At 46.3% G+C, this 25,734-nt stretch overlaps 1 protein-coding gene across 4 annotated transcripts; it reads left to right on the forward strand.

Moving 5' to 3' along the window:
* Window positions 1-947: 947 nt before the first annotated feature.
* On the forward strand, window positions 948-17,341 carry ESRRB (estrogen related receptor beta). 4 transcript variants are annotated; one of them, XM_073610046.1, is made up of 7 exons: window positions 948-997; window positions 4,899-5,257; window positions 5,616-5,732; window positions 5,983-6,093; window positions 6,593-6,760; window positions 8,240-8,509; window positions 16,114-17,341. In XM_073610046.1, exons 1-7 carry the CDS (start codon window positions 948-950, stop codon window positions 16,356-16,358), a joined length of 1,320 nt encoding a protein of 439 aa, XP_073466147.1. In that variant the 3' UTR covers window positions 16,359-17,341. The 4 variants fall into 4 exon arrangements, with proteins under 4 accessions (XP_073466147.1, XP_073466150.1, XP_073466148.1 ...); XM_073610049.1 differs by lacking the exon at window positions 948-997 and adding an exon at window positions 1,322-1,344 and having other exon boundaries at window positions 5,983-6,097; window positions 6,600-6,760; XM_073610047.1 differs by lacking the exon at window positions 948-997 and having other exon boundaries at window positions 4,912-5,257; window positions 5,983-6,097; window positions 6,606-6,760.
* Window positions 17,342-25,734: the final 8,393 nt, after the last annotated feature.

Here is a 25,734-nt window from a genome sequence, read left to right on the forward strand (position 1 = left end):
TACAGAGGACTCACATCCACCGGATACCCAGGCATTTTACCTGACTACTGCACTTCACTCTCCATCACATGGTCCTGCTAAGCGAAATTTCAACATCTAAGGTAAGGAATATTACAATTTCTGATTTCTGATTATTCCAATTTCCGATTACAGCCTACACTGCCAAATATCCTTCATTACTCCTGCGCCTTCAATTATGCCCTCCAATCATTTCCTGCACTCCTTAGTTACACCCCCTAATCATTCCCTGCACCTCCTAGTTACACATCCTATTCAGTCCCTGTATTTCACAGTTATACCCCCTAATCATTCCACAAACTCCCCAGTCCGGTTACACCCCCTAATGATTCCACTCATGATACTCTTTAGTTACACCTCCTATATACCCCTTTTTTATTTCGTTGCACTCCATGGTTACACCCTGTAATCATTTCCAGCACCCCCCACTTATACCACCCAATCATTTTCTGGACTCCCCAGTTACACCCCTAATCATTCTAATCATTCCTTGCACCTCCATAATTACACATCCTAATTATTCCCTGCAACCATCAGGTACACAGTTAGGGGTGCATCCCTTAGAGACACCTGTCGATTATTCGCTGCACCCATCAGGAAAACTTGCCAGTCGTTCTTCTCTGCACCGTTCAGGTACACCCCTACTCAATCCCTACACCCCTCTGGTACACCATTTCCTGCACCCAAGTGCACCCCTAATTATTCCCCATCCCCCTCAGGTACACCTCTAATTATTCCCTGTACCCCTCAGGTACACTCCTAGTTATTCTCTACACCCATCAGGTACACTCCTAGTCATTCCCTGCACCCCTCAGGCACACTCCTAGTTATTCTCTGCACCCCTCAGGTGCACTCCTCCCAGCTACCGACCCTTTATTGCCATGCTGTCCTCTCTCTGTAGTTCTTCTTTGGCTGGGGGCGATTGCAGAATGGACGGAGTAGAAGTCTCCAATGTGGATTCCGAACACTACCACAATCAGTAAGTAATGGAGACAGAACGTGGTGGGGGTACTCCTAAAGAAAGCAAAATGGACAGAGACTTATAGCTAACTGTAGATAGGTGTATATCTAGGGTAATTTTTAATATTGATTGGACCCTGGGCAAACATATTCTTGGGCCCTCCCAAATCCACGGCGGGCTCAAGGAGCAGCTGCTTTGGACCCCACAACAATGACTGGGAACTGCTGCCCCTTTTGCCCCGTGTTAAAGACGGCCCTGTGTACATCTCTAGGTGGGTGCTTATTTATAGGTGGGTTGGTGTGTATCTCTTGGTCAGTGTTTCCCAACTCCAGTCCTCAAGGATCCCCAACAGGTCATGTTTTCAGGCTCTGCATTATTTTGCACAGGTGATTTGATCAGTTTAAGTGCCTTAGTAATTACCACAGCCGTTTCTTCTGAGGGAAATCCTGAAAACATGACCTGTTGGGGCGCCCTGAGGACTGGAGTTGAGAAACGCTGCTCTAGGTAGTAGCGTAGATCTTTAGGTAGATGTGTTTATCTTGAGGTAGCTTTAAATATATATTTCTCTCTCTAGATTATTAGGTGTATAAAGTATCTCCATGTAGGTATATTATCTCTAGATAAGTGGCCATATACCTTTAGGTAGATGTGTATAATTTTAGGTGTTTATATTTAGGTAGGTGTATATCTATAGGTAGGTATGTATATCTCTAGATTAGTGTATATCTTTCTAGGTAGGTAGGTGTATATATCTATAGGTAGGCATAACTCTCTAGGTGGGTAGGTGTGTATCTTTAGGTAGGTATGTATATCTCTAGGTAGGTGTATACATTTCTAGGGGGGTAGGTGTGTATATCTCTACATAACTGCATTTCTCTAGGTAAATGGGTGTATATCTCTATATTTAGGTAAGTAATTGTATATCTCTAGGTAGAAGTGTATATCTCTAGGTAGTTGTATATCTCTAGAGAGGCTGTAGTGTATTTCTAGGTAGGTATGTACAGTATGTCGCTCAGTAGGTGTATATCTCTAGGTAGGTGCGCATATAAGAGAGATGTGTATTTCTTACTGGGTGTGAACATCTCTAGATAGGTAGGTGTGCATATCTCCAGGTAGGTGTATATCTCTGGGTAGGTATATAAATTTCTAAGTACATGTATATCTCTGGGTAGATGCATATATAGGTATGTATGTAAATTTCTATGTAGCTGTACTGTATATCTCTCTGCAAGTGTATACATTTCCTGGTGGGTGTATATATTTTTTTTAGGTGTGTAGATTACTAGGTAAGTAAGTGTATATCTCTAGGTAGATGTGTATATCTTTAGGTAGGTGTACATATTTGGGTGGGTGGGTGTATCTCTTATCTGTATATACTGTATGTTGGTGTATATCTCCCCAAGCAGATGTGTATATCTCTGGATATGTTTAGATAGGTGCATATCTCTATGTAGTTATATATTTCTAGGTAGGAGTATATCTCTTGGTAGGGTTATATCTCCAGGTGGGTGTCTATATCTCTAGGTAGGTGTGTATCTTTTTAGTTTTGTGTATTTCTATGTAGGTGTGTATACAGTGCCTTGAAAAAGTACTCATACCCCTTGAAATTTTCCACATTTTGTCATGTTACAACCAAAAACATAAATGTATTTATTGGGATTTTATGTGATAGACCAACACAAAGTGGCACATAATTGTGAAGTGGAAGGAAAATTATAAATGTTTTTTTACAAATATGTGAAAAGTGTGGGGTACATTTGTATTCAGCCCCCCTGAGTCAATACTTTGTAGAATCGCCTTTCACTGCAATTACAGCTGCAAGTCTTTTTGGGGATGTCTCTACCAGCTTTGCACATCTAGAGAGGGACACTTTTGCCCATTCTTCTTCACAAAATAGCTCAAGCAATGTCAGATTGTATGGAGGGCATTTGTGAACAGCAATTTTCAAGTCTTGCCACAGATTCTCAATTGGATTTCGGTCTGGACTTTGACTGGGCCATTCTAACACATGAATATGCTTTGATTTAAAGCATTCCATTGTAGCTCTGGCTGTATGTTTGGAGACTCTAACAGATTTTCTTCTAAGATTGCCCTGTATGTGGCTCCATCCATCTTCCCATCACCTCTGACCAGCTTCCCTGTCCCTGCTGAAGAAAAGCATCCCCACAACATGATGCTGCCACCACCATGTTTCACGGTGGGGATGGTGTGTTCAGGGTGATGTGCAATGTTCGTTTTCTGCCACACACAGCATTTTGCTTTTAGGCCAAAAAGTTTAATTTTGGTCTCATCATCTGACCAGAGCATTCTTCCACATGTTTGCTGTGTTCTCCACGTGGCTTCTCACAAACTGCAAACGGGACTTCTTATGGCTTTTTTTCAACAATGGCTTTCTTCTTGCCACTCTTCCATAAAGACCAGATTTGTGGGGTGCACGAATAACAGTTGTCCTGTGGACAGATTCTCCCAACTCCTCCAGAGTTACCATGGGCCTCTTGGCTGCTTCTCTGATGAATGCTCTCCTTGCCCGGCCTGTCAGTTTAGGTGGACGGCCATGTCTTGGTAGGTTTGCAGTTGTGCCATACTCTTTCCATTTTCGGATGATGGATTGAACAGAGCTCTGTGAGATGTTCAAAGCTTGGGATATTTTCTATAACCTAACCCTACTTTAAACTTCTCCACAACTTTATCCCTGACCTGTCTGGTGTGTTCATTGGCCTTCATGATGCTGTTGTCCACTAAGGTTCTCTAACAAACCTCTGAGGGCTTCAAAGAACAGCTGTATTTATACTGAGAATAATTTACACACAGGTGGACTCTATTTACTAATTAGGTGACTTCTGAAGTCAATTGGTTCCACTAGATTTTAGTTAGGGGTATCAGAGTAAAGGGGGCTGAATACAAACGCACACCACACTTTTCACATATTTATTTGTAAAAAAAATTGAAAACCATTTATCATTTTCCTTCCACTTCACAATTATGTGCCACTTTGTGTTGATCTATGACATAAAATACATTTACGTTTTTGGTTGTAACATGACAAAATGTGGAAAAAGTCAATGGGGTATGAATACTTTTTCAAGGCACTGTCTACATAGGCATGTATCCCTGGGTATTTAAGTATATCTGTAGGTAAGTTGGTGTGTATATATATCTAGGTAGGTACATGTTTATATTTAGGTAGGTGTGTATATCTCTAGCAAGGCTTATATTACTAAGCAAGTGTGTATATCGGTAGGTGGGTTTCTCTAGGTAGATGTGTATATATCTCTATGAACATGTATATCTCTATGTAGGTAGCTTTTATATCTCTAGGTTGGTAAATGTATATCCCTAGGTAGGTGTATATTTAGGTAGGTGTATATGTTTCTTGGTAGGTGTATAGCTAGGTAGGTGTATGTGTTTCTCGGTAGGTGTTTTGCTAGGTAGCTGGGTGTATAGCACTAGGTAGATTTATATTTCTAGGTAGGTGTGTGTATATCTAGGTAGATATGTGAATTTCTCTAGATAGGTAGGTGTATATCTCTAGGTAAGTAGGTATATTTGTGGGATGGCACTGTAGGGATGTCTGTAGTGTCACCACCTCATTCACCCACATGGCTCTGTGGTTTGAGTAAGGGAGCTCAGGCTCTGAATGAATCTAATGATCATTGATCTGTGTCCTTCTCATGTGGTCATTGAATAAGACGGTGACCCTACACACCAGCTCTGTACAATGTCAACACTCGTGTATGGCACCAGGTCCTGACCTGGTTGGGGGCCCCATCTGTGGAGCCCAGTGGAGATGGTGCACAACAGACTATAATGTTGATATGGGAAATACCCACTAGGGCCGATCTCCATAACCCATTGATGTAGAGAGGTGAGGGTGGCTCCTCCATATTGTTGTCACATGATCTTGGCCTTCTTCTTTCAGGCTCCTGCTCTGGATGAACTCCAATGATCGACCTCTGACCTCCGCATGCTTTCTTAAGCAGGAGAACTCCAGTCCATGCTCCGTGGTGGGTTCTCTGACCCATCACAGTCCCAGCGGGTCTTCCGACTCTAGTGGCAGCTTTGGCCTTTCTCTGAGTGGTCTGGACTCCCCACCAGGGTGTGGAGGCCACAGACATTATGAAGGCTCAGGGAGGATGGGGACCCCCACCAAGAGTGAGTACCCACTGACTGCGGGCCCCAAGCGTCTGTGTCTGGTGTGTGGTGATGTCGCCTCCGGCTACCATTACGGAGTAGCATCGTGTGAAGCCTGCAAGGCGTTCTTCAAACGCACCATCCAAGGTAATGAGACAGGGGTGGCAAAAGTATAACAGTGGAGATTGGGAATGAATGACTGTTGTCCTTGGAAATTGGGAAGCTACAACCTGATCAGTTGGATTTGGACCTGATTGGTTTAAATTGGGACCTGATTGGTTTGGATAGGCACCTGATTGGTTGCTCTGGCCTAGTGGAACAATGATTGTAAAGGTTTCTGGTTTTCCTGCCAATAGCTGTTATCCCCATGTGAGAAGCCACAGCTAGAAGCTGGCATTTACGAACCTGCAGTTCTGTTTTTATCTGTCATCAGCTTTGAGCTTTTATAGATCTATATCTGCCAGTGATAGAAAATGTGACGCTTGTCTGTACAATCACCACACAGGGAACATTGAGTACAGCTGTCCGGCCTCCAAGCAGTGTGAGATCACCAAGCGGAGGAGGAAATCCTGTCAGTCATGCCGCTTTGCCAAGTGTCTGAAGGTTGGAATGCTGAGAGAAGGTGAGGAGCAGTTTCCAGGTATTGCCAAGAGGGATGCCGATTGGTGCTTTTGGCACCAGTTCTCCTGTCAGAATGTCATTCCTGCAGGGGGGAGGGGGGGAACTGGCCCAGTCACACACTCATATGGCCCCATGCGGGTGTGTTCCCGGTGCAAAGACAACTAGTCCACCACACACAGCAGAGGAGTCTTCTCACAGAAGGTTACTGCCATTCCATATATAATCTTACACAAATATGTATTTATCTTAAGGGGTCAGACTGGACCGTGTGCGAGGAGGCCGACAGAAATACAAGAGGCGCCAGGACCCTGAGGACAATGATTTCACCAGACCAATAATACCTTCTGCCCATAAGAAACCATGTAAGTACCGTCAAACCACCCCCACTAAGGGTGAGATGGATATAGAGGCCGGCACTGTGAGGAAGAAGGGTATAGAGGTTGGCACTGTGGGGAAGAGGCATATGGAGACCGACACTGTTGTTGAGGGGGATATGGAGGTCGGCACAGTACATGAGAGGGATATAGAGGACCCCACTAATGGTAAGGGAGTCCTGCACTAGTAGTGAAAGGGATTCTCTGGGTAGGTGTGTAGGTTCTCTGTAGGTGAGAGAGATAGAGAGGCTGGCACTGTGGGTAAAAGAGCTATAGAGGCCAGGACTGTGAGTGAAAAGGATGTAGAGGCTGGCACTGTGAGGGAGGATATAGAGGTCAGTACAATAGATGAGAGGATATGGAGGATGGCACTGTGGAAGACAGGTTGAGCTCTGTGGGTTTGGGATATATGAGGTCCACAGTGATTTTTGAGAAATGGGGGATCGCTATGTCAGCTCACTATAACTACTTTTGCTGTTACATCTAGACATTAGGACGAGGATTGTTTCGCACCTTCTGCTAGCGGAGCCAGAGAAGATCTTTGCCATGGCAGATCCCGCTGTTCCTGATAGTGATATCAAAGTGCTGAGCACACTGGTTGACCTCACTGACCGAGAGCTCGTCATGACCATCGGATGGGCCAAACACATTCCAGGTCCGAAAACCGTTCACCACTACCCCTCAATTCACTGCTACCATCTCAATTCACTAATACCCCCAAATCACTACTACCTCCCTAATTCACTAATACCCACCTAAATTACTACTATCCACCCAATTCACTAATGACCCCCAATTTACATCACAATTTACAATTTACATACCTACTGTACTAATACCCCCAATTCACTACTAGCCACCCTCAATTCACTCATACACCCCATTTATTACTATCACCCAATTTACGGTACTCATATCACCATTATTCATTACTACCCCCACAATATACCTATACCCCCCCCCCAATTCACTAATACCCCACCCCCCCATTTCACTACTTTCCTAATTCACTACTACCCACCCTCAAATCACTTATACACCCCATTTATTTTTACTAATACCACCTCTATTTATTACTACCCCCACAATATACCTATACCCCCAATTCACTAATACCCCCCCCCCATTTCACTAATTTCCTCCTTATTCACTACTACCCACCCCCTTAAATCACTTATACACCCCATTGATTGCTATCACCCAATTTACTAATACAACCTCTATTTATTACTACCCCCACAATATACCTATACCCCCCCCCCCCCAATTTACTACAATCTACACAATTTAGTAATAGCCCCCTATTTCTACATCTCCCCTAAATCACTTATACCACCAATTTACCATTATCCCCCAATTCACTAATACACCCCCCATTTCACTACTTTCCTAATTTTTATCCACCCAATCCACTAATAACCCCCTAATTCGCCACCAACCCCCCCCCCCCCCCCCAATTCACTATCTCTTCCCAATCTCACTAATACCCCCCGAATACATTACTATCTGTGCTATTCACTAATAACACAAACATTTCTACTGCCTGTCTAACTAATTAACATTTACTATTATCTACCCAATCTACTAATACCTCCAGTTTATTACTACTCCACCAATTCACTTATATCCCCAGTTTACTACTACACCCCAATTCAGTAATAGTGCCAAAATTCAATACTACTCCCACAATTTACTAATACCCAAAAATTCACTATTATCCACTACGTTTACTAATATCCCCAGTTTACTACTTGTCTCAAAATAAATTTATACCCTCAATGCATCACTACTATGCCCCCAAATCAGTAATACTCCAAATTCATTACTATCTGCTCAATTCACTAATAAACCCCCAATTCAATAATACACGCCACCCCCCAATTTTCTAATATCTGCCCAATTCACTACCCCCCCCCCACCCCCACCCCTTATCTATAGGCAAAATTAAAAATATCATATTCATCCTTTAATAAGGAGGGGTAGAGAGGGGGATACAGAGGCAAGGCAATATGTATGTATGCTGTATCTGTAATCTGTAAGTAATTCACCCCACCATTTAATACCAATAATGGGGGGGGGCTGAGTGTCTATGTGTACACCCCCCACTGACAGAGCTGTGTAACTGTGTGTGCAGGATTCTCCTCGCTCTCCCTGGCAGACCAGATGTGCCTACTACAAGGAGCCTGGATGGAGATTTTATTGTTGGGAGTTGTGTTCCGCTCTCTGCCGTACCAGGATGAGCTGCTATATGCTGAGGACTACATCATGGACGACATGCGGTCCCGGGTCTGCGGTCTACACAATCTCTACATCTGTACTATGCAGCTGGTTCAACGATACCGCAAACTCCGCTTGGACAAGGAGGAGTATGTCACACTGAAGGCCTTGGTACTTACTAACTCAGGTACAACCTCTGACACAGCTGATCCACTGTACACACTACTATACTGCACACTGACACTCCGCTACTCCCTCCATGTACTGCACACTGACACTCTGCTATTCCCTCCATGTACTGCACACTGACACTCTGCTATTCCCTCCATGTACTGCACACTGACACTCCGCTACTCCCTCCATGTACTGCACACTGACACTCTGCTATTCCCTCCATGTACTGCACACTGACACACTGCTATTCCCCCCATGTACTGCACACTGACACTCTGCTATTCGCTCCATGTACTGCACACTGACACTCTGCTATTCCCCCCATGTACTGCACACTGACACTCTGCTATTCCCCCCATGTACTGCACACTGACACACTGCTATTCCTCCCATGTACTGCACACTGACACTCTGCTATTCGCTCCATGTACTGCACACTGACACTCTGCTATTCCCCCCATGTACTGCACACTGACACTCTGCTATTCCCCCCATGTACTGCACACTGACACACTGCTATTCCTCCCATGTACTGCACACTGACACTCTGCTATTCCTCCCATGTACTGAACACTGACACTCTGCTATTCCCTCCATGTACTGCACACTGACACTCTGCTATTCTCTCCATGTACTGCACACTGACACACTGCTATTCTCTCCATGTACTGCACACTGACACTCTGCTATTCCCTCCATGTACTGCACACTGACACTCTGCTATTCTCTCCATGTACTGCACACTGACACTCTGCTATTCCCTCCATGTACTGCACACTGACACTCTGCTATTCCTCCCATGTACTGCACACTGACACTCTGCTATTCTCTCCATGTACTGCACACTGACACTCTGCTATTCCTCCCATGTACTGCACACTGACACACTGCTATTCCTCCCATGTACTGCACACTGACACTCTGCTATTCCCCCCATGTACTGCACACTGACACTCTGCTATTCCCCCCATGTACTGCACACTGACACTCTGCTATTCCCCCCATGTACTGCACACTGACACTCTGCTATTCCCCCCATGTACTGCACACTGACACACTGCTATTTCCCCCATGTACTGCACACTGACACTCTGCTATTCTCTCCATGTACTGCACACTGACACTCTGCTATTCTCTCCATGTACTGCACACTGACACTCTGCTATTCCCTCCATGTACTGCACACTGACACTCTGCTATTCCTCCCATGTACTGCACACTGACACTCTGCTATTCCCTCCCATGTACTGCACACTGACACTCTGCTATTCCTCCCATGTACTGCACACTGACACTCTGCTATTCTCTCCATGTACTGCACACTGACACACTGCTATTCCTCCCATGATGTACTGCACACTGACACTCTGCTATTCCTCCCATGTACTGCACACTGACACTCTGCTATTCTCTCCATGTACTGCACACTGACACTCTGCTATTGCCCCCATGTACTGCACACTGACACTGCTATTCCCTCCATGTACTGCACATTGACACTCTGCTATTCCCTCCATGTACTGCACACTGACACTCTGCTATTCTCTCCATGTACTGCACACTGACACACTGCTATTCCCCCCATGTACTGCACACTGACACTGCTATTCCCCCCATGTACTGCACACTGACACTCTGCTGTTCCCCCCATGTACTGCACACAGACACTCTGCTATTCCCTCCATGTACTGCACACTGACACTCTGCTATTCTCTCCATGTACTGCACACTGACACTCTGCTGTTCCCCCCATGTACTGCACACTGACACTCTGCTATTCCCTCCATGTACTGCACACTGACACTCTGCTATTCCCCCATGTACTGCACACTGACACTCTGCTATTCCTCCCATGTACTGCACACTGACACTCTGCTGTTCCCCCCATGTACTGCACACAGACACTCTGCTATTCTCTCCATGTACTGCACACTGACACTCTGCTATTCTCTCCATGTACTGCACACTGACACTCTGCTGTTCCCCCCATGTACTGCACACTGACACTCTGCTATTCCCTCCATGTACTGCACACTGACACTCTGCTATTCCCCCCATGTACTGCACACTGACACTCTGCTATTCTCTCCATGTACTGCACACTGACACTCTGCTATTCCTCCCATGTACTGCACACTGACACTCTGCTATTCCCCCCATGTACTGCACACTGACACTCTGCTATTCCCCCCATGTACTGCACACTGACACTCTGCTATTCCCCCCATGTACTGCACACTGACACACTGCTATTTCCCCCATGTACTGCACACTGACACTCTACTATTCCCCCCATGTACTGCACACTGACACACTGCTATTCCTCCCATGATGTACTGCACACTGACACTCTGCTATTCCTCCCATGTACTGCACACTGACACTCTGCTATTCTCTCCATGTACTGCACACTGACACTCTGCTATTGCCCCCATGTACTGCACACTGACACTGCTATTCCCTCCATGTACTGCACACTGACACTCTGCTATTCTCTCCATGTACTGCACACTGACACACTGCTATTCCCCCCATGTACTGCACACTGACACTGCTATTCCCCCCATGTACTGCACACTGACACTCTGCTGTTCCCCCCATGTACTGCACACAGACACTCTGCTATTCCCTCCATGTACTGCACACTGACACTCTGCTATTCTCTCCATGTACTGCACACTGACACTCTGCTGTTCCCCCCATGTACTGCACACTGACACTCTGCTATTCCCTCCATGTACTGCACACTGACACTCTGCTATTCCCCCATGTACTGCACACTGACACTCTGCTATTCCTCCCATGTACTGCACACAGACACTCTGCTATTCTCTCCATGTACTGCACACTGACACTCTGATATTCCCTCCATGTACTGCACACTGATACTGCTATTCCCCCCATGTACTGCACACTGACACTCTGCTATTCTCTCCATGTACTGCACACTGACACTCTGCTGTTCCCCCCATGTACTGCACACTGACACTCTGCTATTCCCTCCATGTACTGCACACTGACACTCTGCTATTCTCTCCATGTACTGCACACTGACACTCTGCTGTTCCCCCCATGTACTGCACACTGACACTCTGCTATTCCCTCCATGTACTGCACACTGACACTCTGCTATTCCCCCATGTACTGCACACTGACACTCTGCTATTCCTCCCATGTACTGCACACTGACACTCTGCTATTCTCTCCATGTACTGCACACTGACACACTGCTATTCTCTCCATGTACTGCACACTGACACTCTGCTATTCCCTCCATGTACTGCACACTGACACTGCTATTCCCCCCATGTACTGCACACTGATACTGCCATTCCCCCCATGTACTGCACACTGACACTCTGCTATTCCCTCCATGTACTGCACACTGACACTCTGCTATTCCCCCCATGTACTGCACACTGACACTCTGCTATTCCCTCCATGTACTGCACACTGACACTCTGCTATTCCCTCCATGTACTGCACACTGACACTCTGCTATTCTCTCCATGTACTGCACACTGACACTCTTCTATTCCCTCCATGTACTGCACACTGACACTCTTCTATTCCCTCCATGTACTGCACACTGACACTCTGCTATTCCTCCCATGTACTGCACACTGACACTCTGCTATTCCCTCCATGTACTGCACACTGACACTCTGCTATTCCTCCCATGTACTGCACACTGACACTCTGCTATTCCCCCCATGTACTGCACACTGACACTCTGCTATTCCCTCCATGTACTGCACACTGACACTCTGCTATTCCCCCCATGTACTGCACACTGACACACTGCTATTCAAACCCATGTACTGCACACTGACACTCTACTATTCCCCCCATGTACTGCACACTGACACTCTGCTATTCCCTCCATGTACTGCACACTGACACACTGCTATTCCTCCCATGATGTACTGCACACTGACACTCTGCTATTCCTCCCATGTACTGCACACTGACACTCTGCTATTCCCCCCATGTACTGCACACTGACACTCTGCTATTCCCTCCATGTACTGCACACTGACACTCTGCTATTCCCTCCATGTACTGCACACTGACACTCTGCTATTCCCCCATGTACTGCACACTGACACTCTGCTATTCCTCCCATGTACTGCACACTGACACTCTTCTATTCCCTCCATGTACTGCACACAGACACTCTGCTATTCCTCCCATGTACTGCACACTGACACTCTGCTGTTCCCCCCATGTACTGGACACAGACACTCTGCTATTCTCTCCATGTACTGCACACTGACACTCTGCTATTCCCTCCATGTACTGCACACTGACACTGCTATTCCCCCCATGTACTGCACACTGATACTGCCATTCCCCCCATGTACTGCACACTGACACTCTGCTATTCCCTCCATGTACTGCACACTGACACTCTGCTATTCCCCCCATGTACTGCACACTGACACTCTGCTATTCCCTCCATGTACTGCACACTGACACTCTGCTATTCCCTCCATGTACTGCACACTGACACTCTGCTATTCTCTCCATGTACTGCACACTGACACTCTTCTATACCCTCCATGTACTGCACACTGACACTCTGCTATTCCTCCCATGTACTGCACACTGACACTCTTCTATTCCCTCCATGTACTGCACACTGACACTCTTCTATTCCCTCCATGTACTGCACACTGACACTCTGCTATTCCTCCCATGTACTGCACACTGACACTCTGCTATTCCTCCCATGTACTGCACACTGACACTCTTCTATTCCCTCCATGTACTGCACACTGACACTCTTCTATTCCCTCCATGTACTGCACACTGACACTCTGCTATTCCCCCCATGTACTGCACACTGATACTGCCATTCCCCCCATGTACTGCACACTGACACTCTGCTATTCCCCCCATGTACTGCACACTGACACTCTGCTATTCCCTCCATGTACTGCACACTGACACTCTGCTATTCCCTCCATGTACTGCACACTGACACTCTGCTATTCCCTCCATGTACTGCACACTGACACTCTGCTATTCCCTCCATGTACTGCACACTGACACTCTGCTATTCCCCCCATGTACTGCACACTGACACACTGCTATTCCCCCCATGTACTGCACACTGACACTCTGCTATTCCCTCCGTGTACTGCACACTGACACTCTGCTATTCCCTCCATGTACTGCACACTGACACACTGCTATTTCTCCCATGATGTACTGCACACTGACACTCTGCTATTCCTCCCATGTACTGCACACTGACACTCTGCTATTCCTCCCATGTACTGCACACTGACACTCTGCTATTCCTCCCATGTACTGCACACTGACACTCTGCTATTCTCTCCATGTACTGCACACTGACACTCTGCTATTCCTCCCATGTACTGCACACTGACACTCTGCTATTCTCTCCATGTACTGCACACTGACACTCTGCTATTCCTCCCATGTACTGCACACTGACACTCTTCTATTCCCTCCATGTACTGCACACAGACACTCTGCTATTCCTCCCATGTACTGCACACTGACACTCTGCTGTTCCCCCCATGTACTGCACACAGACACTCTGCTATTCTCTCCATGTACTGCACACTGACACTCTGCTATTCCCTCCATGTACTGCACACTGACACTGCTATTCCCCCCATGTACTGCACACTGATACTGCCATTCCCCCCATGTACTGCACACTGACACTCTGCTATTCCCTCCATGTACTGCACACTGACACTCTGCTATTCCCCCCATGTACTGCACACTGACACACTGCTATTCCCTCCATGTACTGCACACTGACACACTGCTATTTCTCCATGTACTGCACACTGACACTCTGCTATTCTCTCCATGTACTGCACACTGACACTCTGCTATTCCCTCCATGTACTGCACACTGACACTCTGCTATTCCCTCCATGTACTGCACACTGACACACTGCTATTTCTCCCATGATGTACTGCACACTGACACTCTGCTATTCCTCCCATGTACTGCACACTGACACTCTGCTATTCTCTCCATGTACTGCACACTGACACTCTGCTATTCCCTCCATGTACTGAACACTGACACTCTGCTATTCCCCCCATGTACTGCACACTGACACTCTACTATTCCCCCCATGTACTGCACACTGACACTCTGCTATTCCCTCCATGTACTGCACACTGACACACTGCTATTCCTCCCATGATGTACTGCACACTGACACTCTGCTATTCCTCCCATGTACTGCACACTGACACTCTGCTATTCCCCCCATGTACTGCACACTGACACTCTGCTATTCCTCCCATGTACTGCACACTGACACTCTGCTATTCCCTCCATGTACTGCACACTGACACTCTGCTATTCCTCCCATGTACTGCACACTGACACTCTGCTATTCCCTCCATGTACTGCACACTGACACTGCTATTCTCTCCATGTACTGCACACTGACACTCTGCCATTCCCCCCATGTACTGCACACTGACACTCTGCTATTCCCCCCATGTACTGCACACTGACACTCTGCTATTCCCCCCATGTACTGCACACTGACACTCTGCTATTCCCCCCATGTACTGCACACTGACACTCTGCTATTGCCCCCATGTACTGCACACTGACACTCTGCTATTCCTCCCATGTACTGCACACTGACACTCTGCTATTCCCTCCATGTACTGCACACTGACACACTGCTATTCCCCCCATGTACTGCACACTGACACTGCTATTCCCCCCATGTACTGCACACTGACACTCTGCTGTTCCCCCCATGTACTGCACACTGACACTCTGCTATTCTCTCCATGTACTGCACACTGACACTCTGCTATTCCCCCCATGTACTGCACACTGACACTCTGCTATTCTCTCCATGTACTGCACACTGACACTCTGCTATTCTCTCCATGTACTGCACACTGACACTCTGCTATTCCCTCCATGTACTGCACACTGACACTCTGCTATTCTCTCCATGTACTGCACACTGACACTCTGCTATTCCCTCCATGTACTGCACACTGACACTCTGCTATTCCTCCCATGTACTGCACACTGACACTCTGCTATTCCCTCCATGTACTGCACACTGACACTGCTATTCTCTCCATGTACTGCACACTGACACTCTGCCATTCCCCCCATGTACTGCACACTGACACTCTGCTATTCCCCCCATGTACTGCACACTGACACTCTGCTATTCCCCCCATGTACTGCACACTGACACTCTGCTATTCCTCCCATGTACTGCACACTGACACTCTGCTATTCCCCCCATGTACTGCACACTGACACTCTGCTATTCTCTCCATGTACTGCACACTGACACTGCTATTCTCTCCATGTACTGCACACTGACACTCTGCCATTCCCCCCATGTACTGCACACTGACACTCTGCTATTCCCCCCATGTACTGCACACTGACACTCTGCTATTCCCCCCATGTACTGCACACTGACACTCTGCTATTCCCCCCATGTACTGCACACTGACACTCTGCTATTCCCCCCATGTACTGCACACTGACACTCTGATATTCTCTCCATGTACTGCACACTGACACTCTGCTATGCTGACACTCCCTGCCCTCACTTTGCTCTCTTTGTCCTGCAGACTCGGCACACATTGAGGACGGCCGAAGTGTTCAGGGTCTGCAAGATCTCCTCCAGGAGGCGCTACATGAATATGAGATCAGCCATCACTGCGATGAGCCGCGGAGAGTCACCCAGCTTCTTCTCACTCTTCCTCTGCTGAGACAGACTGCCAGCATGGCCATCCAGAACTTCCACAGTGTGCGGGCTCAGGGCAGAGTGCCAATGCACAAACTCTTCCTGGAAATGTTGGAGGCAAAAGTGTGACTGAGTGGAGAGTGGTCCTGGGCTGACATACTGAACCTGCGACTCTAAGGAAAGTCTGGGCATTATAAAGGGCGGTACTCCCATCTGTCTGGTGCTTCACTGGCACATGTTATATGACAGGCAGAGGGAACCTCCAGCATGGGACATTCCCCCCCAGGAGATCAGAATTCCAAAAAACTTGGGTGAGGGCCCATCGCACCCAGAGAGAGTGAGCTCTGCATCTCTTACTGCACCCCTCTATTCCTGATTGATCCCCACTGTCTGTGACCGAACCCCCTGGCCCTAACTGCACCCCTCTGTCCCTGACTGCACTCCTGTGTCCTCCACCAAACTCCTCTGTCGCTAACTAAATCCCTGTGTCCCTAAGTGTAAATCTATGTCCCCCACTAAACCCCTATGACCCTGACTGCACCCCCTATGTACTTGACTGCACCCCTCTCTCCCTTGCTGAATCCCGCTTTCCTGGACTGTACCTCTATATGCCCCGCTAAATCCTTCGGTCCCTACTGAATCTCTATGTCCCTGACTGTAACCCTATATCCCCGACTGCACTCCTCTGTCCTTGACTAAACCCCCTGTTCCTAACTGCACCCCTCTTTCTCTGGATGAACCCCTCTGTCCCTGACTGCATCCTTATGTACGCCACTAAACCCCTCTATCCATGACTGAACCCTTATGTCACAAACTGCAGCCCTATGTTTCTGGCTGTACAACTCTGTTTCTGACAGCACCCACCTGTTCCCCACTACAACCCTCTATCTCCAACTGCACCCCTAATTTTAGACATCATCTCCCCAAATGCACTTCCCTATCCTTGACTGATCCCATCTGTCCCTGATGGTACCCTCTGTCCCCGCCTGCACCTTTGTGTCCCCGATTGCCACCCTCTGTCCATGACTGCAACCTTCTGTTCTTGGCTGCACCCCTATGTCCCTAATTTTATCCACTCCCTTGTACTTGATTGTACCCCCCACCCTTCTGTCTCTGGCTACACCCAGCCCCTCCATGTCCTTTATCCTCTGGTGTATCTGACCTTTCTTTCTGTGCCTGTTCTGGGCCCCTATATTACCCACTTTGTGCCCCCCCCCCCCTTATCCTCAGCTAAATTCAGTCTCTCATCTCCTACCTCCCCACTTTTGCAGACCCTCTGACTCCTCACTTGGACACAAAATCCCCTTTTATTTTTTTTTCAACTTGTATCATTGGTTGATGTCATGTGACTGCAGGGATCCTCATGGGTGGGGCGGCCAACTTACCCACACAATGGTCAGAGAAGTAGCCCTTCAGGAATTAGACAACCAAGCCCTGCCACCTCTTCTCCTGAGGACCCTGCCTTCTTCTCCTGGAGATGTTTTACAATTGCACATATTCACCTTTTCTTCTATTTATTGATTTCTGATTTACCCGACAGAATCGTTTTTTTTTTAGGGACTCATTTGGTTATGTGCACACTTAAATGAGACCTAGGACCAAAAACCTGATTAAAGGTCCTAAAAATGTCCTGTTCGCAAATCGGAATCCTGAGATCCAGTCCTGGTAATGTGTGTTGTGAAAAATCCACTCCTTTGTCTCATCTCTGCTGCTCCAGAACCCGCAGGACGCACAGCGCCGCGCAGATGGGGGCGTGTCCGTTTTTGCAAGTCACGACCATCGATGGTAACTCTCTGACCTTCCTGCTAAATTATTTATTAAACCTAATTATTAAATTATTGTTATCTTTCACTATCCAATGATGGAGGAGATTTACGAGGATGGACAAAAAACTCATTAATAAGTTCCTCCACCGTGTTCCATTATCTCCTAATGAAGTTATTTATCATGGTGGCTAATTGAAGAGAACGGAAATCCTTCACTGGGCTGCAAGGTTCCAGCACCAATCACCCATATAGCAGCAGTGATGTATCTTACTATTATTGGTCAGTGAGGTAGATCGGCAACGTCTCTCACCAGAAAGGCCATAAATGACGAAGAGCCTCACCAGCCATTTATCGAAATAGATAACATAAGCCCTCATGCACACAGGCTGTTAAAAAAACGTTATGAAAACTCCAGTATCTTTGCAGTGATTTTTTAAAACTTTTTTCAGCGTTTTTGCAATAGCGTTTTTTAGCGTTTTTGAGCGTTTTTGAGCATTTTTCCGCGTTAGCGTTTTTGAGCGTTTTTTTTTCAAATTTTTTTTTTTTTTTTTTCAATGGATCAAAAACGCTGAAAAACGTTGGTGAATGACGTTTTTGAGCGTTTTTCAGCGTTAGAGCGTTTTTACAGCTGAAAAACGTCTTTCAGAACCCACTGGTCCTGGGTTTTTTTTACAGCTTAAAAACGCCTATGCCACTTGCAGCTCAAAAACACCTAGGTGGGCATGAAGCCATAGACTAACATAGACAGGCCTTTTTAAGCTGCAAAAAAAGCTCAAAAAAGCAGCTGTAAAACGTCTGTGTGCATGAGGACTAACAGTGTCAGGCTGATATCTGATGTCAGCTGTCGGCACTGATCTGAGCTCTGCAGCCCCAGGCATCTGATAAACTACAGTTTTTACAGCCTGATAAATGAGCCATAAATACACATACAAATCATCCAATTATGCTGTATTACAATGTGAATAAACCTTCACCATAAACATGAATGATGGGGTAAAAAAACCTCAGAACCACTGTGGGCCAGACGGGATGTTAAAGTGGATCTCTGTCAACATTCATTTATGGGGACTGCCAATACTGACCTTCTCCATTGAGAATGCTTATCCCCTGGCTGTCATCCTGATGCTCTGGCTTCAGCGCTGAGTCTTTGTCCCAGAACAAGTATATAGATAAAGAACTCTGACACTTGTGTACATTGTGCTTGTTCTGGGTCTCTGAGTCTAGGTCAGACACATCCAAGGAAGCGGCATTTTCAGCAAGAGACCAGTATTGGTGGCCCATGTGCTCAGTTTATTTTGAAGGACCTTCCATTTCCTCCATCTGTAGTAAATCCTCGGACATGTAGAGGGGTCCAAACCACCTGTGATAGTGATGTGTGCTGGTGATCCCGGACAAGACCCCACCTGTCGTGTCCCTGGTATTGGAAAATCACCAGAGTGAAGTGACTTCCTCTGACTTCATGACAATTTGCAATAATCGAAATGGGCTCAAAACTGGGAGGCATTCCAGAAGGCTCAGATTGTTTTTTTTTCTTTATACTGCTCACTATAATGTCACCATGGGGTTGACACCATGTACCTGGCAAGGCGGCAGCATCCTTCTCCATCCTGGACATAAGGGGTGGAGGGACTTGTCTGGAGTCATCCGGATTTGGAGGATTCCAGTGCCTTGAAAAAGTATTCATACCCCTTGAAATTTTCCATATTTTGTCATGTTACAACCAAAAACATAAATGTATTTTATTGGGATATTTTGTGATAGACCAACACAAAGTGGCACATAATTGTGAAGTGGAAGGAAAATGATAAAGGGTTTTTAGATTTTTTTTACAAATAAATATGTGAAAAGTGTGGGGTACATTTGTATGGCGCCCCCCTGAGTCAATACTTTGTAGAACCTCCTTTCGCTGCAATTACAGCTGCAAGTCTTTTTGGGGATGTCTCTACCAGCTTTGTACATCTAGAGAGTGAAATTTTTGCCCATTCTTTGCAAGATAGCGCAAGCTCTGTCAAATTGGATGGAGAACGTCTGTTGAACAGCAATTTTCAAGTCTTGCCACAGATTCTCAATTGGATTTAGGTCTGGACTTTGACTGGGCCATTCTAACACATGAATATGCTTTGATCCAAATCATTCCATTGTAGCTCTGGCTGTATGTTTAGGGTCGTTGTCCTGCTGGAAGGTGAACCTCCGCCCCAATCTCAAGTTGTTTGCAGACTCTAACAGGTTTTCTTCTAAGATTGCGCTGTGTTTGGCTCCATCCATCTTCCCATCAACTCTGACCAGCTTCCCTGTCCCTGCTGAAGAAAAGCATCCCCGCAACATGATGCTGCCACCACCATGTTTCACGGTTAGAAAGGTGTGTTCAGGGTGATGGGCAGTGTTCGTTTTCCACCACACATAGCGTTTTGCTTTTAGGCCAAAAAGTTACATTTTGGTCTCATCTGACCAGAGCACCTTCTTCCACATGTTTGTTGTGTCCCCCACATGGCATCTCGGAAACTGCAAATGGGACTTCTATGACTTTCTTTGAACAATGGCTTTCTTCTTGCTACTCTTCCATAAAGGCCAGATTTGTGGAGAGCACGACTAATAGTTGTCCTGTGGACAGATTCTCCCACCTGAGCTGTGGATCTCTGCAGCTCCTCCAGAGTTACCATGGACCTCTTGGCTGCTTCTCTGATGAACGCTCTCCTTGCCCGGCCTGTCAGTTTAGGTGGACGGCCATGTCTTGGTAGGTTTGCAGTTGTGCCATACTCTTTCCATTTTCAGATGATGGATTGAACAGTGCTCTGTGAGATGTTCAAAGCTTGGGATATTTATTTTTATAATCTAACCCTGCTTTAAAGTTCTCCACACCTGTATCCCTGACCGGTCTGGTGTGTTCCATGGCCTTCATGATGTTGTTTGTTCACTAAGGTTCTCTAACAAACCTCTGAGGGCTTCACAGAACAGCTGTATTTATACTGAGAATAAATTACACACAGGTGTACTCTATTTACTAATTAGATGACTTCTCTAGGCAATTGGTTCCACTAGATTTTAGTTAGCGGTATCAGAGTAAAGGAGGCTGAATACAAATGCACGCCACACTTTTCACATATTTATTTGTAAAAAAATTGAAAACCATCTGTCATTTTGCTTCCACTTCACAATTATGTGCCACTTTGTGTTGGTCTATCACATAAAATCCCAATAAAATACATTTGCGTTTTTGGCTGTAACAACAAAATGTGGAAAATTTTAAGGGATATGAATACTTTTTAAAGGCACTGTATCTCTCCTTCAGTTCACTAATGGCAATTAATAATCCTTTCCACCCTTCCTATGTTCTTTACCTGGTAGAGCTACAACTATATGACAGTCATCAAATAAAGCAATAAATCTGATGCAGCTCAGTGTGTTCTGTATGTGTCAGTGTTACTTTGGAGGGAATAAATTATGTTATACCTCAGACTTCTGGGGGGGGTAAGTTGATTCCCGGATCTGGGCAATGGAGGGTTCACCAAATCAGTGTGTCCCCTTACGGATAACTACAGCGAGAACCTGTCCTGGGAAAGCAGCGCATAAAGGACTAGTCCTCTGTATTGCCTGTGATCTCCCCGTAGCTGATCTTCTCCCCATTTTGAACTTACCATGCTTTGTTCTGCACTTTGTCTCTGATGATCTGATGTCTGGTGACCTGATGATGGATGATCTGATGACACAGCCATTGGCTGAGAGCGCTGAATGAGAGCCAGTCGTCAAACTTTTTTTGGTCATGAAGCTAGCCGAATGGCTGGCTTTTGTTGGACCGGCTGCAGTACACACAGGCCGAATTTTGGCAGATTTCTGATGACATGGCTGATGCTGCCCAACACTCGGCCTGTGTGTACCAGGCTTTAGGAGTAGTGATCCGATGATGATAAGTGATTTGACAACTGGTGGTCTGATGATGGGTAATCTGATTGACTGGTCTTCAGATGACTGGTGATCCAATAACTGATGATCAGATGATGGGTGATCCAATGACTGGTGATCTGATAGGGGATTTGATGACTGGTAATCTTATGTTGGGTGATCTGATGTCTGGTGGTGCAATGACCAGTGGCTGAGTGACGGGTGATCCAGTGACTAGTAATCTGATGCTAAGTGATCTGACGACTGATGGGCTAATGACTTGTGATTAAGTTACTGGTGATGTGATAACCAGTGATCTGTAAACTGATGATCAGATGATGGGTGATCTGATGACTAGTAATCCTATGGCTGATGATCTAAAGACTGGTGATCTAATGATGAGTAATCTGATGATTGTGGATCTGAAGACGGGTGATATAATGGCTGGTGATCTGATGAGAGTGGTCTGGTGACTGGTGGGGTAATGACCGCTGACCTGGTGACGAGTGATCCAATGACTGGTGATCTGATGATGGGCGATCTAAATACTGGTGATGTGATAACCAGTGATCTCATAACTGATGATCAGATGGGTGATCTGATGACAGATGACCTGTTGATGGGTGATCTCATGACTGGTAACCCATTGGCTGATGATCTGATGACTGGTGATTCAACGATGGGTGATCTGAAGAAGGTGATCTGATGATGGGTGATCCGATTACTGGTGATGTGATAACCAGTGATCTGATATTTGATGATCAGATGATAGGTGATCTTTTGACTGGGGATTGGAATCCTGGTAATCTAATGACTGGTGATCCAAAGAAGGTGATCTAATGACTGGTGGAGGAAGCACACACATTCACAGAGTGAATGAAGTAGAAGCAGGAAGTTTCTTGCACCACGGGTCCTCAGGTACAGCTTCCGATCCAATAAAAGAACAGCGATCAGTACAGTAGCAACATCAAATCTCACTCTAATCTGCGGAGAATAGCAATCGGAGCCAGCAATGCCTTAGATCAGAGTTCATCAACCCAGTCCTCAGTGCCCACTAACAGGCCAGGTTTTCAAGATAACTGAAATACATCACAGGTGATATCATTTGCTGCTCAGTGATTGCAGTATTCTAGTCTGCATCTCCCCAAGGTAATACATAAAACCTGGCCTGTTAGTGGGCCCTGAGGACAGGGTTGATGGCCACTGCCATCTCACACTGCAGAATTATCGGTGTGAGGACACAGAACAGAAGTGTGTTAAACAATCAATCAATTTTAAAAACTCAAAAACGGGTAACATAAATGTTATCTCTATATAATTCTATCTAGTGTTAGGCCCCTTTCACACTGTCGGACAGTTCAGGTCCGCCTGTCAGTTTTGTCGGCGGACCTGAACGGGCGCTCCATATTAGTCTATGGAGCAACAGATGTCAGCGGTGACATGTCCGCTGACATCCGACCCGGTCCGATCCGCTAAAATCAAACGGATGGCCCTACGTTCGCATCCGTCCCTATCGGCTCGGGTGAGATCTGCTGAAAACGGACATGCTGCCCGTTTTCGTCCGATCTCTCCATAGCAGGCAGTGGCGCTCGACAAGCCCCTCCCCGCTCAGTGAACAGAGAGGGACCTGTCATCCGCCGGCTCAGCGGAGATAAACGGAGAGATCTCCCGCTGAGCTGGCAGACTCCGTGGCAGCGGATCCACCTGGTGTGAATGAAGCCTTAGGCCCCTTTCACACGGGACGGATCCGTGATGATCCGCCCCGTGAACATCCGCTGCTCAGCAGGGATCTCTCCGTTTTTCCCAGCTGAGCCGGCGGATGACAGGGCAGGACCCGCACACTGTGCAGGGATCGCCCTGTCAGATCTCCGCTCTCCCCTATGGGTCCGTGCTCATCCGATCCGCTCTACAGACGGATAGAAAAATAGGATTTTCTTCCGTCCGCAGAATCAGACGAGAGCGAGGACGGATGATATCGGGTGTCAGCGGATGTTCATCCGCTGACACCCGCTATCCTATAGGGATGCATGTATGTCAGTATTTCATCCGAAAACGGATGGATGAAATACGGACATACGGTCCGCACGTGTGAAAGGGGCCTAACTCATCCTGAAGCGCTAATAATATCCAAAACTTTGTATCAAAAAAAAAAACTAAATGTTATATAAACCAAAACAACACATACCAAAAATAAGTGAATGAAACTCACATGTGTATCTACTCTGAAAAAGTATATATTTTTCAGACTCTAAATAAATAAAAGTTCATAGAAGTGTCCCAAAAAAAGCAATATAGTAACCAAAATTAGCAAACGTGTCAAAAAAAAAAGTCCAGTATTCTTATTCAATCCTTTGTGTGTAAATATATAACATCAATTATGGCAGTTCGTTCTTTATAGTACGAACACCGTCCCAAGTGACTTATCACCGATATTAGTGGCAGGTGAACCAGAAAACAGGCATTGTCCCTTTACAGGGCGAAATAATCTGCAGATCCCCGATGACTGGCCTCAGCTCTCCTCCGCTGTTACCAATCAATCTCTCCAGAGAGGTGAAACCCAGATAAAAGGGGAAACAAAGCACAGCATAACATAAAATCCTTCTTAGAAAAGTTTCTGTCTTTATTAAAAACACATTGCACTCACATTTAGATAGGCGTCTCCTGACACTGGTAAACAGGCATAGATTATATATGGGTCCACCCCAGATCTCTGGATACCGGGAGCAGACAACCAATGATGTAGCGTAGCCACCACGCTATATTAGTTGTCTGCTCGGGGTATGGAGAGATCTTACTTCATTCAGTGACTCTAGATTGAACAGATCCCCATATGGCAGCTGGGATGCAGCTGACGATGGAATTAGAGTTGCCACCTCATCGCTTTAAACCCGAACACATATGAATTACACATGTTCTGAGGCTAAGTCAATGCAGACAAGGCACCAAGTGAGATTAATTACCACCTTAATCACCCACAGAACCTGTCTAATTAATATGTGTTCGGGTCTAAAGGGATGAGGTGACAACCTTAGGTGGAATGGAGGCACCTACCTGGTTGCACGTTGGCTATGGAGATGTGGAGCTGGCTGTGCACTGTGCAGTTTTCTTGTTCGGGTTTCCTTTAGGTTTGCCAAAACCATGTAGTGTGAGATCAAACCTAAACACGTTCAGTTTGTGTGCAATCAGGCAGGCTCTTGCACTGCATGGTTGAAGGTGGATCTGGGGGAGGTTGGCTGCAGGTGTTGTGTGGTGTATGGCCAGCCTCACTCTACTTTTGTTTTTGTTTTTTTTTTAAAAGTATGCAATGATATTTGTAACCACTTGCCGACAAAGCCGCCGCAGTTATACTGCAGCAGGTCAGCTCTATTGCGGCGAATCACCGTAGATGTACGTCGCTTCGTGCATTAGATACAGTGGACGCGGCACCGGAGCCGATGCATGTGGCCGGCCAACCGCAATCGCTCCCACAGAGATCCAGAACAGTATCTGTCAATGTAAACAAACAGATCCCTGGTTCTGTCAGGGGAGTACCGTACCGCGTGATCGTTTGTTCCTAGTGATCAGGAACAGCGATCTCTCTGTACTCCCTGTCAGTCCCCTCCCCCCCCACAGTTAGAAACACCTCCAAGGGAACACATTTAACACCTTGATCGCCCCCTAGTGTTAACCCCTTCCCTGCCAGTGTCATTTATACAGTAATCAGTGCATTTTTATAGTATAAATGTCACTGGTCCCAAAAAAAGTGTCCGATCTGTCCGCTGCAATATCACAGTCCCGCTAAAAATCGCTGATCACCACCATTACTAGTGAAAAATGTTATTTTTTTTTTTTTTTTTTTTTTTATGAAAATGCCATAAATC

This window comes from Aquarana catesbeiana, linkage group LG13, assembly GCF_042186555.1.
Source record: "Aquarana catesbeiana isolate 2022-GZ linkage group LG13, ASM4218655v1, whole genome shotgun sequence".
Lineage (NCBI taxonomy): Eukaryota > Metazoa > Chordata > Amphibia > Anura > Ranidae > Aquarana > Aquarana catesbeiana.

What these genes read in the sequence shown, in the direction of transcription:
- ESRRB (XM_073610046.1), top strand. Translation starts at nt 948, where the DNA reads ATGGACGGAGTAGAAGTCTCCAATGTGGATTCCGAACACTACCACAAT. An exon ending in GGTTGGAATGCTGAGAGAAG is followed by an intron (nt 5,733 to 5,982) that starts GTGAGGAGCAGT and finishes ATTTATCTTAAG; the next exon opens with GGGTCAGACTGGACCGTGTG. An exon ending in CTTGGTACTTACTAACTCAG is followed by an intron (nt 8,510 to 16,113) that starts GTACAACCTCTG and finishes TTTGTCCTGCAG; the next exon opens with ACTCGGCACACATTGAGGAC.